This window comes from Sorex araneus, chromosome 5 (assembly GCF_027595985.1).
Source record: "Sorex araneus isolate mSorAra2 chromosome 5, mSorAra2.pri, whole genome shotgun sequence".
Classification (NCBI taxonomy): domain Eukaryota; kingdom Metazoa; phylum Chordata; class Mammalia; order Eulipotyphla; family Soricidae; genus Sorex; species Sorex araneus.
In genome coordinates, this window is record NC_073306.1 from 89,647,343 (window position 1) to 89,661,113 (window position 13,771).

Consider the following 13,771-nt stretch of genomic DNA (forward strand, 5'->3'; position numbering starts at 1 on the left):
GGATTCGAACCCGGGTCGGCCGCGTGCAAGGCAAACGCCCTACCCGCTGTGCTATCACTCCAGCCCCCTGAAAGCACTCTTTTTGGGGCCCTTGCATTGAACCACTGGCCCACTTGGTAACACCGGAAGGACTCTCCAGTCTTCTGATAACCACTTGGAAGCCCCCCTCCAAATAAAAGAACATAATTACTTAAAAAAGTCAAAGCTTCATGTCATGAGGACCTTTCTGTCTGGGTAGCAAGAAGATGGCATTCTTTCCTGCTATAGGTTCATGTCTGCTCTTACCTGCTTCTATCTACCCGTCCACCACTCGCTTGCACCCCCTAAGCCCCAACTCAGTCCTTCTCTGTCAAGGCTCAGCAAGCCCCTTAGGAAGATGAACAGCAGATGGCCCCACCTTAAATAGCCAAAGTGCTAAAAGAGGAATCAAAATTACTACCTAGAAATTCACCTGTACCCGAGTGCCCAAGACAGATGACTGGTTAAAGAAACTTTGGTACATCTACACAATGGAATACTATGCAGCTGTTAGAAAAGATGAAGTCATGAAATTTGCATATAAGTGGATCAACATGGAAAGTATCATGTTAAGTGAAATGAGTCAGAAAGAGAGTGACAGACATAGAAAGACTGCACTCATCTGTGGAATATAAAGTAACAGAATGGGAGACTAATACCCAAGAATAGTAGAGATAAGTACCAGGAGGATTGCTCCACAGCTTGGAAGCCAGCCTCACATGCTGGGGAAAAGGCTGCTCAGATAAAGAAGGAACAACCAAGTAAAGGGTGTTTGGAGGACCGGCTCGAGATGGGAGATGCGTGCTAAAAGTAGACTATAGGCCAAACATGATAGACACTCAATACCTCTATTGCAAAACACAACACCCAAAAGGAGAGAGAGAACAAAAGGGAATGCCCTGACACAGAGGCAGGGTGGGGGGGATGGGATGGGGTGGGGGGAGGGATACTGGGAACATCGGTGGTAGAGAATGGGCACTGGTGGAGGAATGGGTACTCGAGCATTGCATGACTGAAATGTAAGCATGAAAGTTTGTAAGTCTGTAACTGTACCTCACAGTGATTCACTAATAAAAAAAAATTTTAATTAAAAAAAAGATTTAATAAAATTAAAAAAAAAAGAAATTCACCTGTATTCCTTTAACCTGAGAAGCAGATTTCGACAAGCGCTGCCCAGCTACTCATCCACGGAGCCTAAACCCAAGACCCCAGAGGGGGATGGATTCCTGGGTCCAGGCCCTGGAGCAGGGGTCCTCAGTGGGGGCAGACGCCCCAGCAACATCCCCCACTGGGCCCTGAAGGGCCCCGCAGAGCTGGCAGAGTGGGAGACTGCTAGGAGGACCAGGTAGAAATTTCTGACATGCAAACGTTCCGCTGGAAGCCAGAACTTCACTCTTCAGACGGTGTCTTCTTCCACTTCAAAAACAATGACAGGTCGGGATGTGAGACAACCCGCGGGTTCAAGCTCATGCTCTGCATCAGGAGACCCGGGTTTGAGCCCCAGTGTTGCAGGGTGCTGACCCCAGACAAGACCAAACAGAATAAGATGGGTCCTTTCTGGTAGAAGTGTAGAGCAAAGAGCGTGCTGCACTCTCGGGCACCCCCACCCACCGTGCATCTTCCTCCTCTGTCTCACCCCCCCCCAACTCCGCCCCACACACACTTAGTTAATTGTGTGTTTTGTTGGTTTGTTTGGAGAAGCATCTCCTCCTAAGTGGTGCTCAGGAGGCCTAGAAGCTTAGAAGCTTCTCCCAGTGATAATCAACTCTTCTGGGGGGCAGAGGGGATGGTGGTGGAGGTGGAAACATCCAGCAGACTACGGGCTCTGTGCTCAGGAGCGAGCCCCTGGTTGTGCTCAGGAGACCACATGCAGACCTGAAAGTCTAATCTGAGGTTAACGCCCCTTGGATTATTGTGAAGCCACTGGATGAGGCCAAGGGTGACGGGAACAATGGCATCGAGAAAGCACCTGAAGGTGCCAGAACTGAGCTGCGACGAGAAAACACCCCGTGAGTGGAGCCCCCGACATGACAGCATGGAAGCACTAGCTGAAGGAGATGGCCGCAGAGGCCTGGCGCTCATGACCGGAACACTGAGTCACCCTGAGTACTTCTGGCATTTACGGGGACATCCGAACTGCAGTGGGGGACAGGGGCACAGTCACGCGTCTGCAGAGGATGAGGCCAGAGGACAGGAAGCCCTGTGTTCCCAGGCTGTGACAGGAGAGGGGTCAGGGGCTGCCTCCCCCTCCACCCACGTCACCCCAGACTCAGCCAGAGCGTCCTGCCCTTTGCTGGGCGGCTGAGTCAGCGCCTGGCGCCAGGAACACAGAGGCCCAGCGAGCTGCTCAGCAGGAAGACAGGTTTGGGCTCGCAGCCTCCGCAAGGCTCAGCCCTGCCCGCACCTGCCGGAGCCATGCGGCAGATGGAACCTCGAGACAGCAGATGGCCCCGGAGCTCGGGGACAGCGTCACCTTCAAGGGACCAGAATAGAAGCCACTGCACACTGCACATCTGGGGGTGCCAGGGGCTGGCCCCCACGTCCTCCCGATAAGGCTGTAAGGGAGTGAGCCAGCCTCATCCCATCTTCCAACGGAAGAAACGGAGGCTTGGGGAGTCTAAGCCAATACTGAGCACAACCTGGGTCAGCACCCCAGTAGCTGCCACCAGAGCTTCCTCAGCCCCGCAGCCAGGCCCCGGCCCCAGAGCCCGCCTCAGCCCCACAGCCAGGCCCTGGCCCCAGAGCCCGCCTCAGCCCCACACATGGACCCAATCCCAGATCCCGCCTCAGCCCCGCAACAAGGCCCCATCCCCACAGCCAACCTCTACAGCCTCCGCTTCTCTGTCCATCTGGCTCGTGGGTCGTAACATCTCACGGATCCAGATCCCAGAGGCGGCAGCAGCTACTGCAGCCCCGGGGGTGCTGGGCCCAGGGCTCAGAACTCAGAGTGGACACACGGGCAGCACAGGAAAGGCTCCTGTCCTCCCCGGTCCCATGCACGCAGTTCTCTCCCCTACTGTCTGGAGTCGCCTGCCTGTGCTGTTTCATGCAGAACACCAGAAATCCACGTACAGTTGAGTCTGGGACAATGTTGGGGGGGTCAGAGGCACCCCTGCACCCCGTCAAAATGTCAAGGGGGTCAGGTGGGATCTGTGAGCGCAGAGCCCTCAGTGGAAACACTGCAGGCAAGTGGACCTGCACAGTTCAAACACTGGCCAAGGGCCAGCTATGATGTGTCCACAGGGTGGGTGTGGGAAGCGTGTGTGGTGTGCATGAATATGAGAGTATGTGTGTGTCTGTGAGCGTGTGTGTGGGGGAGTGTATGTGAGGCGGGATATATGAATGTGTGTGTATATGTATGTGTATTGGGGGTGTGTGTCTATGAGTGAAAGTATGTGTGGGTTCATGATAATGTGTGTGAGGTGTATGTGGAGGAGTATATGCGTGTGTGTAAGAGTGTGAATATACATGTACATGTTCCCCAACATATGTGTATATGTGAGTGAATGTGTGTATGTGAGGGGTATGAATGTACGTGTGAGTGTGTATACATATATCTGTTGGGAGTGTATATGTCTTTGAATGTATGCATGGGCTTATGTGAGAGTGGGTGAGTGTATGAATGTATGTGAGAGTGTGTATATACATGTATGTGTTGGGTGTATGTGTCTGTGAGTAAGTGTGTGTGGGGAGTTATGTGAGTCGGGAAGGAGTGAATGTGGGGGTATATGAATGTGTGAGAGTGTCTATATACATGTGTGTTGGGAGTGTGTGTATGTGTGAATGGATGAGTTTGTGGAGGGTCTGTATGATTTTGAGTTTGTGTGGGGGTGCAAGTATGAGTGTGTATAATGTGTGTATATGAGTGTGTGAGAGGTGTGGTGTGTGTATGTGAGTATGAGGGGGTATTATGTGAGTGTGTATGTGAGTGTGTACATGAGGCTGTGAGGGGTGTGTGAGTATATAAATGTGTGGGGTATATAAATGTGTAGGTATGAATGTGAATATGTGAATGTGAGTGTGTGGTATATGTATATGTGAGTGTGGGGTGTGTGGGTGGTATGTATATGAGTGTGTGGGGGTGTATGTGTGAGAGTAAGTGTATGTGAGTGTATGTGTCAAGGTGTGTATGGGATATGTGAGTAGATGAGTGTGGGGGATGTGTATGGTATATGTGTATGTTAGTGTGGGGTGAGGTGCATTATATGTGAGTGTGGGGGTGCATGTGTAAGTATGTGAGTGTGGGGATGTATATGTGAGGACTGTATGAGTAAGAGTATGTGGGAGGGTGAGAGGTGTGTGAGCATATGAGTATGGAGCATGTGCGTGTGAGTATATGGGGGTTATATGTGTTTGGGTATGTGAATATGTGTGTATGTGTGTGAGGGTGTGTGAATATGTGAGTGTATATGTGTGAGTGGTGAGTGAGTATATGTGTGTGAGGGTGTGTGTGAATATGTATGTGTGTGCAGGGTATGAGTATGTGAGTATCTGTGTATATGAGTGTATGTGTGAGTGTGGGGTATGTGAGTATATGAGCATGTGTATGTGTGAGTATGTGGGTGTGTATGTGAATGGATGTATGTGTGAGTATGTGTGAGTGTGGGGTGTGTGAGTATGTGGGTGTGTGAGTGGATATATGTGTGAGTATGTGGGTGTGTATGTGTATGTGAGTGTGTATGTGGGTGTGGGGTGGGTGTGAGTGAGTGTGTGTATGTGTGAGAGTGTGAGTATGTAAGTGTGTGTAAGTATGTGTGAGCATGTGGGTGTACGTGCATGTAAGTGTGTGTGAGTATGTGGGAGTATGTGGGTGTGAGTATGTGAGTGTGTGTATGTGTGAGTGTGTATGTGAGTGTGTATGTGAGTGTATTAGTATCTGGGTGTGTATGTGTATGTGAGTGTGCGTGAGTATGTGTGTATGAGTTATATGGGGTGTGTGAGTATGTGAGTGTGTGTATGTGTGAGTGTGTGTATGTGTGTGTATATGTGTGAGTATGTGAGTGTGTGTGGGGTGTATGTGTGAGTATGTGTGTGTATGTGTGAGTGTGTATATGTGTGAGTATGTGAGTGTGTGGGGGTGTGTATGTGTAAGTATGTGTGTATGTGTGTGTGGATGTGTGAGTATGTGAGTGTGTAGGTGTGTGTATGTATGAGTGTGTGAGTGTATATGTGTAAATGTGTGTGTATGTGGAAGGTGTATGTGTGAGTATGTGAGTGTATATGTGTGAGTGTGTGGGTGTGTCTGTGTATATGTGAGAGTGTGGGTGTGCGCGTGTGTGAGAGTGTATGTGTGAATGTGTGAGTATATGTGTGTGTATGTGTGAGTGTGTGTATGTGGAGGGTATATGTATAAGTATGAGTGTGTGTGTATGTGTGGGTGTGTGAGTGTGTGTGAGTATGTGTGAGTGTGTGGATATGTGAATGAGTGTGTGGGTGTGTGTGGGTGTGAGTGTATGTGTGAGTGTGTGTCTATGTGTGAGTGTGTGTATGTGGGGAGGTGTATGTGTGAGTATATGAGTGTGTTTGAGTGTATGTGTGAGTGTGTGGGTGTGTGAGTAGGTGAGTGTGTGTGTATGTGTGAGTGTGTGGGTGTGTGAGTATGTGAGTGTGTGTGAGTATGTGTGAATGTGTGGGTGTGAGTGTGTGTGAGGGAGCGCTGCACTCTCAAGGTCCCACCATTGCCCCGGCCTCACTGCACCTCCCTGGGACCCAGGGCTCTGGCCAGCCGCTCCCTCTGTCACTGCCACTCGGACCTGTGCCCACAGTCGGCCTGGGGAGCCACCTAGCCTGGCCGCTCCCTTTCTGCTCATGACCTGCTTCCGGGCCCTGGAAGAGCAACCGTGACAAGATGAGCAAAGGCCCCTCTCCGCATGCTCTGGGGACTGTCCTGCATGGCGATGGGAAAATGCTCTCCTCAGGCACCAGGCGGCTGCCCTGCCAGCTACCACCCGCCCCTCCCCCACCACCAGGGTCCCGCAGGTGACACTGCCTGACTAGTGCTGGTGAGTCATGACTGGCCTCTGTGCCGGCATTTTTGCCTTGTCCGCAAGCTCCCAAGTAGCTACACGGGCAGGGCAGGGCTGGGCCATGCCAGGCTTCCCCTGCAGCGTTCCTCCACCCCATGCCAGGTCATTTCCCTAAACCCCTCACACCGTGGGGAAGGTGGGCAGGGGCCGCTCAGCCTCTGCCGAAAGCTGTCCCGAGAGGAGGGTCACCGTGAAGGGCCCTGCGCTCCAGGGCACCCCACCTCGCTGCCTTCCTCCCTCTGGAGTCTTGGAGCTAAAGAGCCTTTCCTGGGGGCTGGAGCAATAGCACAGTGGGTAGGGCGTTTGCCTTGCACGCGGCCGACCCGGGTTCGATTCCCAGCATCCCATATGGTCCCCTGAGCACTGCCAGGAGTAATTCCTGAGTGCAGAGCCAGGAGTAATCCCTGTGCATCGCCAGGTGTGACCCAAAAAGCAAAAATAAATAAATAAATAAATAAAAATTAAAAAAATAAAGAGTCTTTCCTCACCGAGCCCTCCAGTCCCTTGAGGGCCTCCATTCTCCTACCCTTCCCCCGCATGCACCCTAACGTCCCTGCGCCCATCCTCCTGAACCGCTCTGCTTCATTCCCACTCACTTCTATGCTGTCTTCCCATTCTCATTTAGCCATTCACTCCTAAGCCCGGTGACATCCTAATCTCCATAAACTCTGGGTTTGTCCCCAAGCTGTAAGAATCCCACAAGTCACAGGGTTGCTGGACCTTTGGGACCTGAGAGTCATTCATCTGTCTCTCTGTGCACTAACTCCCGCCTCGGAAGAGGATGCAGTACCACTGCCAGGGCTCTCACACTGCTGGCTGAGTGCCCTGCCGTGTGGCTGGCCCTGCTTGGTGCTCAGTGAGCACCGTCTACTGTGAATCACGATTGGGTCGGGTACCTCACTGCTGTCAAAAGGTGGTCAAGCCTAAGGGCTGATGCCCGGTGGTAGAACACATGTGCGTGTGTGAGGCCCTGGATTCCATCCTGGCACTGCAAAAACAAAAATTAAATGAAATGAAACAAATGTGATCACCTGTCATTGGGGAAAGGTCAGTTGTCACCATGCGGTTCACGCCCAGCATGCTCCTGAGCCAGCCTCCTGTGCCTGTTCGCCACCAGCTCACACCTTCCCTACTCCCCACTCTGTTCCCTCAGCTCCCCCAGCCCAGGTTTCCTGTTTCACAGACAATGATAGCTACAGAGGAGCCCTGTAAGCTCTGCCCCACCTTAGTGTATGCCCGTGCATCCTTCCCTCCTGACCACCATGTGTGTATGCGTGTGTGTGCGCGCGCGTGTGTGTGTGTGTGTGTGAGCGCGCTCGCACGCACAAATGCCCACCCTTTTGCTTACTCAAGGCCTCGCCCCCTCTCCACTAGTACCGACTCCCCCTGCTTTACTGGATGTTCATAGGGTCCATACCAATCAATGCTTTCAGTACCTCTCAGCAGCCATTAGCACCATCGATTTTAGATTCCTCACCCTACTCTCTCCACCCCCCAGTTCCCTGCAGCCCCAGCCCTGAGCCACCACCAGGCTGCTTGCTCTCAAGATAGATTCACCTTTTCTGGACATTGGGCATAAACGGAGTCACACATTGTGGCTCCTCTGCGATCAGCCTCTCTCACCGAGCCGAAGGCCTTCAGGGTGCCTTGTGTGGTGACGTCTAGGGGGAGGTTTCCTGTTGTGGCCGGAGATCACTTCAGTATAAGCAGCCGCTACCAGGGGCCGCGAGGCAGTACAGCAGGGAGGGTGCTTGTCTTGCACGGGGCTGACTTCTCTTCAATCCCGGCATCACCAGGAGTGAGCAGGGCGTGGCTTAGCCCTCCCCTTCTCAAAGAACACACTACCCAGCTTTCTTTTCAGCAGAGGTGACATGTGCGCTGCTTCTACTCTGACGACTGGCAAAAGTGTCCATGTGAGTAGCTGCTTTCCACTCTCTTGGCTGTGGGCCAGTGAGTGGAACTGCCGGGCAACAGACTGACCATCTAAGCCTCTGAGAAACACTGTTTTCCTGGGCGGTCAGCCCCCATGTACAATTCCCCTGGCCACAGAGGATGGGTTTTGGTCACTCTTTAAATTCTGAGCTAAAAGGGCTGGAGCGATAGCACAGCAGGTAGGGCGTTTGCCTTGTACACGGCTGACCCAGGTTCAATTCCCAGCATCTCATATGGTCCCCTGAGCACTGCCAGGAGTGATTCCTGAGTGCAAAACCCAGGAGTAACCCCTGTGCATCGCTGGGTATGACCCAAGAAGAAAAAAAAAAAGAATTCTGAGCTAAAACCCAGACCTCCATCACCTCTTTCTTTGTTCCCTTTTATAGCAAAAGAGGGTAGGAGAGATGGGTCAGGGATTCCAGGGCCTACCTTGTACCCAGCACTATATATGGTTCCCTGTAACACTGTCAGGGTCACTCCTGAGCACAGAGCCAGGATCAGCCGCTAAGCACCCGCAAGCATGATCCCAAGCCCCCAAACTCCCAAAAGGAAATGCTCCCCATGACTTAGCTCCAACTCCTCATCCACTGTTTCCCCTTAATTCCTTCAGGATTCGACATTGCCACCCACCTGACAGTTGCCAAATTCGAGTTGCCAGGTGCCTCTGTCATTCCCCAACCCTCACACCTGGCACAGCTGCCTGCCCCTTTCCTAACGCGTGTCCTCTCTCCTCCCTCGCCTTCCCCACACTCCCCCCCCACCCAACCGACCACTCAGTCCTTCTCTCTCCAAGCCATCATTCAAACCCAGTCAACAGTTTTAAATTCTTCCCAGTTACCCCCAGGTGCCTCCAAGGACCTCCAGACTCATGGACTATCCAAGGGTATCTATGAAACATTTTCACCCGCCGTGTACAGAACAATCCTCTTCAATGATCACTGTCCCCCACCCCAATGGGCTCTCTGCCACCTCCCTCACCCTCCAAAAATTTCCTCTCCAGAATCATCAGCCCCCTGCTCCTTCCAGAGGCTCAGCAGAATAAGTCGGGGCCAGCCGTGACCCTCTGTTCCTCTCATGCAGGGGCAAATCCTGCTGACTCTACTTTCACGCAGATGCTCAGGCTCCCAACTCTCAGCAATCCCACTGGCATCAGTGGGCTCTGGTCACTCCCTCGTCTGTGGACATTCAGGGGCCTGGAAACAGGCCTTCCTGCTCTGTGCGTGCCCTGCAGACACTCCCTAGCAGCCCAGATGAAGTGGGCCCCAAGGATTCCTGTTTAGAATTCTGGGGGCTCCTGTTGTACCCAAAGACCATTCCTAGCCTACGAGGGTCCCTGTGACTACATATCCTGCCTCTGTGCCCTCCTCATCCAAATGCTCCATCTTGAGGTCATCCAGGATCTTCATGTTTCTAGTTCCCTCTGCTGGGATGGAATGCACTGTCTGTGTACCATGTGGCCTGCTCCTTGCCACATCAAGTCCTTACGCCAAGGTCACCATCACTGCGACCCTTCTCTGGGCATGTTCTCTCATGTCTTGGACCCTCCTTTTCAGCTTGGCTATTCTCCTTAAGCTTTCTGGACACCTTTGTCTGATACCATCTAGCTTCCTCCGCTTGAATCTATAGGAGCAGGGTAATTGTCTGCTTTGCTTCTCCAGGGCCCAGGGCCCACGGTCCCCAGAATGGAACAGACAGCAGGGAACCTTTGTCAAGTGAAGAGTGACGCTCATCTGGACTGTTTTCAATCTGTTGCTATTAACACAGAATATAAAATGTCCCAAACTGGGCACAGATTATTTGGCTTGTGGATGAATACATCTGTAAGATGATTACCTAGAAATGGAAATGTTGGACCAAAGGACATGAACAATGGTAATTTTAGAAATATTTTCTGGAAATCTGGGTAGTTAAAAAATTTATGATAAATAGTACAGTGGGAAGGTTGTTTGCCTTGCATGCAGCTGACTCAGGTTCAATGCCCAGAATCCTAGATGGTCCCCTGAGCACAGCCAGGAGTGATTCCTGAGTGCAGAGCCAGGAATAACCCATGAGCATTGCTGGGTGTGACCCAAAAATGAAAGAAAGAAAGAAAGAAAGAAAGAAAGAAAGAAAGAAAGAAAGAAAGAAAGAAAGAAAGAAAGAAAGAAAGAAAGAAAGGAAGGAAGGAAGGAAGGAAGGAAGGAAGGAAGGAAGGAAGGAAGGAAGGAAGAAAGAAAGAAAGAAAGAAAGAAAGAAAGAAAGAAAGAAAGAAAGAAAGAAAGAAAGAAAGAAAGGAAGGAAGGAAGGAAGAAAGAAAGGAAGGAAGGAAGGAAGGAAGGAAGGGGCTGGAGTGATAGCACAGCGGGTAGGTCATTTGCCTTGCATGCGGCTGATCGATTCCCAGCATCCCATATGGTCCCCTGAGCACCACCAGGAGTGATTCCTGAGTGCATGAGCCAGGAGTAATCCCTGTGCAATGCCAGGTGTGACCTAGAAACCAAAAAAGAAAGAAAGAAAGAAGAGAAAGAAAGAAAGAAAGAAAGAAAGAAAGAAAGAAAGAAAGAAAGAAAGAAAGAAAGAAAGAAAGAAAGAAGAGAGAGAGAGAGAGAGAGAGAGAGAGAGGAAGGAAGGAAGGAAGGAAGGAAGGAAGGAAGGAAGGAAGGAAGGAAGGAAGGAAGGAAGGAAGGAAGGAAGGAAGGAAGGAAGGAAGGAAGGAAGGAGGGAGGGAGGGAGGGAGGGAGGGAGGGAGGGAAGGAGGGAGGGAGGGAGGGAAGAAGGGAGGAAGAAAAGAAGAATGTTTATCTGTATTGAGTAAGTCAGGCTCTTGTCAGAGCATGGTGCTATCACTCTGGAGAGCAGGTTGGCCAAATCAAGTAAAACTGGAGTGATGCATCCCCTCTGGAATGGCAATCCCACTCCTGAAGGTTAGAGAAATGTGTGCACAGGACAGCCTGTACAATCATGTGTATTATAGCATTATTAGCTATAGTGGACATGGGAAACAAACGGTCAGCAAGTAGATGAATGGATAAATACATTTCTGCTCTTTCCTGCTGTGGAACACTACATAGCAAGGAAGATGGATGTCCGAGATAAATCTCAGAAGATAGAAGGTACATTTTATTTTTATTTTTTGCTTTTTGGGTCACACCCATCGATACTCAGGGTTATTCCTGGCTATGCACTCAGGAATCACCCCTGGCAGTGCTCAGGGGACCATATGGGATGCTGGGAATCGAACCCAGGTTGGCCGTGTGCAAGGCAAATGCCCTACCCAAGGTGCTATTGCTCCAGCCCCTAGAAGGTACATTTTAAATGATGCTGTTTCATGGAAAGTTTGCATGTGTTCACAAATGCATCAGCTGTTTATGAATGTGTATTTATTATTATTATTTAAAATACATAATTGATAGGATGAATCGCAAATTCAGGATAGTGGTTGTCTTTGGGAAGGAAAAGAAAAGGGTCGGCAGACTATAAGACACTTTCATGGCATCTGAAACATTTTATTTCTTAAGGCTTATTACACCATTCCTGGCACATTGATATATGCCTGCAGTACTTCCTATTAAACACTCCAAAGGAGTCAGAATCAAAAGGGGGACATCCCTGTGTGGAAGGGAAAGGTGGCCAGTCTCATGAATTGGCTCTGAGTTCCTGGAAGAATTCCTCAGGAATTTCTTATGGACACCAAGCCCCTTGTCAGACCTCTGAAACCCCCACACTCGGGAACTCCAGGGCATAGCCCGCCCCCCCAAAAGCACAGACAAGTGTGAGGAAAGTGCTCAGGGGGCCAGAAGCCTGACGATGTGCAGGAAGGTGAGAACCAGGGCACGCTGAATGGCCCCCACTTAGTTGCCAGGCTGGGGCCCTTCTGGGTGCTACTCTGCCCTGGAGGGTCCCCAATCCTCACTGGATGAGCTGTTGCCCAGTGGGCTGAAGGGGCAGAGGTTCTCATGTTCAGAAACTTGGGGGTCTGCCCTCAGGATGCCACCCTCGACTGGGGGTCTCACACATTCCCCTGAGTAGTAGTTGGATTAAAGCAGATGGGACATAGCTGGACTCGGTGACCCTAAGATCACTCTCCACGTGGTGAATTATTGTGAATCAAACAGGATCATCCCGCAGACTTGTACAAAAGCTGGTATTCCTCAGGGGAGCTCTCTGTCGACACAGACGCACCTCTGAACACTCCCAAACCCTGCCGCACGCGCGCGCACACACACACACACACACACACACACACACACACACACACACACACACACACACACACACCCTGATCCAGCCACACCTGACCACCACCCTTGCTTCTTGCATGTCAGCACTTTCCCACATGTGTGCCCATGTGGCTCCCTTGAACTTGAACTTGAACACTCTCCTTACGCTCACTGAGATCTCTTAAGACACCCTTTCCTCCATGCTGCTATGGCTCCTCTCTTTCTCTTTCTCAGGGCCAGCAATGGAACCCACGGCCCTTCACATGCTCAAGAAATGCTCTTCCTCTGCACTCGAGCCCATCCCCAGAGCATCAGTCTGGGCTTCTCCTTCAGGCCAGGGCCCAGGCCCAGGCACACAGCAGCTCCTCGCCATGAGCCAGACGGCATGATACCGACCGTGCTGCCCCACCAGGCCCAGGAGTCCTGGGCCCTTACCTTGGGAGTGAACATGTGCAGGATGCCATCCACCGCCCCTCGCAGCAGCAGCCCACGGACCAGGAAGCAGGCGAGGACCACGTAGGGGAAGAGGGAGCTGAAGTACATCACCTGCAGGGGCAGGACACGGGTGGTGAGCAGCCCAGCCCCTCCTGCCACGGGCACCCCCCCACAGCCCCCATCACAGCTGGGGCACATGAGCTTCCTCTGATGGCAGCAGAAAGCAGAGCCCTGGGCGCTGGGCCAAACCCACCGCACTGCTGGCGCGGGGCCAGGCAGAAGCAGGCGTGCAGACAAGCCGGAGTCAGTCTGGCTGCGCCCTGGGGCCGCCTGGCCCCTTCCAAGAGCTGACATCCCACCCCCCAGGCTGGCTCTCCCGGCCTCATTTCTCATGTCTCAGGGAGGCTTCACTGCCCCTGACTCCAGTGGCCCCCCTGAGGCTGCCCATCCTTGGAGCTCTGACACACATCGGGAGGTTTGCAAATCCCCTCCCAGGCAGAAACAGAAGGTCCTGGCTGCCTGTCCAGCGCTCCCTGCCCACTGCCACCCCGGTGCCCAGCACAGAGGGTCACACAGATACTCACACAGAGCTCGATACACCCACAAACCAGAGGACCTGGCCAGATGCATCAGGGTAAAGGCGAAGAGTGTGTGAGTGTGTGGGTGTGTGAGTGCTTGTGTGAGTGTGTATGTGTGTGTCTGAGTGCTTATGTGAGTGTGTTTTTCTGTGAGTATATGATACGTGTGTGTGACTGTATGAGTACATATGTGTATGAGTATGTGTGTGAATGTATGAGGGCATGTGTGTGTCTGTGTGACTATATGAATATGTGTATATGTGTATGTATGAGTGCATGTGTGTGACATGTGAGTACATGTGTGAATGCATGTATGAGTGTGTACATGTGTGTATCAGTGCATATGTGAGTGTTTGTGTGTATGAGTATGTGTGTAAATGTGCATGTGAGTGTATGAGTACATGAGTGCATGTGAGTGTATGATGAGTACATGTGTATGAGTGTGAGTATATGACTGTGAATATGTGTGAATGTATGAGTATGTGTGTCTGTGTGTGACTGTATGAGTGCATGTGTGTATGAGTGTATAAGTGCATGTGTGTGTATGAATGTGTATGTATGTGTATGTATGTGTATGTGTATG

General features: G+C 51.5%; 1 protein-coding gene across 1 annotated transcript in view; it reads right to left on the reverse strand.

Annotated features, from left to right (window-relative positions):
* Positions 1-13,771, reverse strand: part of SLC6A17 (solute carrier family 6 member 17) — a 55,678-nt gene that overhangs the window by 13,505 nt on the left and 28,402 nt on the right. Inside the window, exon 6 of the mRNA XM_055140762.1 lies at positions 12,611-12,721. Coding sequence (XP_054996737.1) covers positions 12,611-12,721 — 111 coding nt within the window. The remainder of the gene's footprint in view (positions 1-12,610; positions 12,722-13,771) is intronic.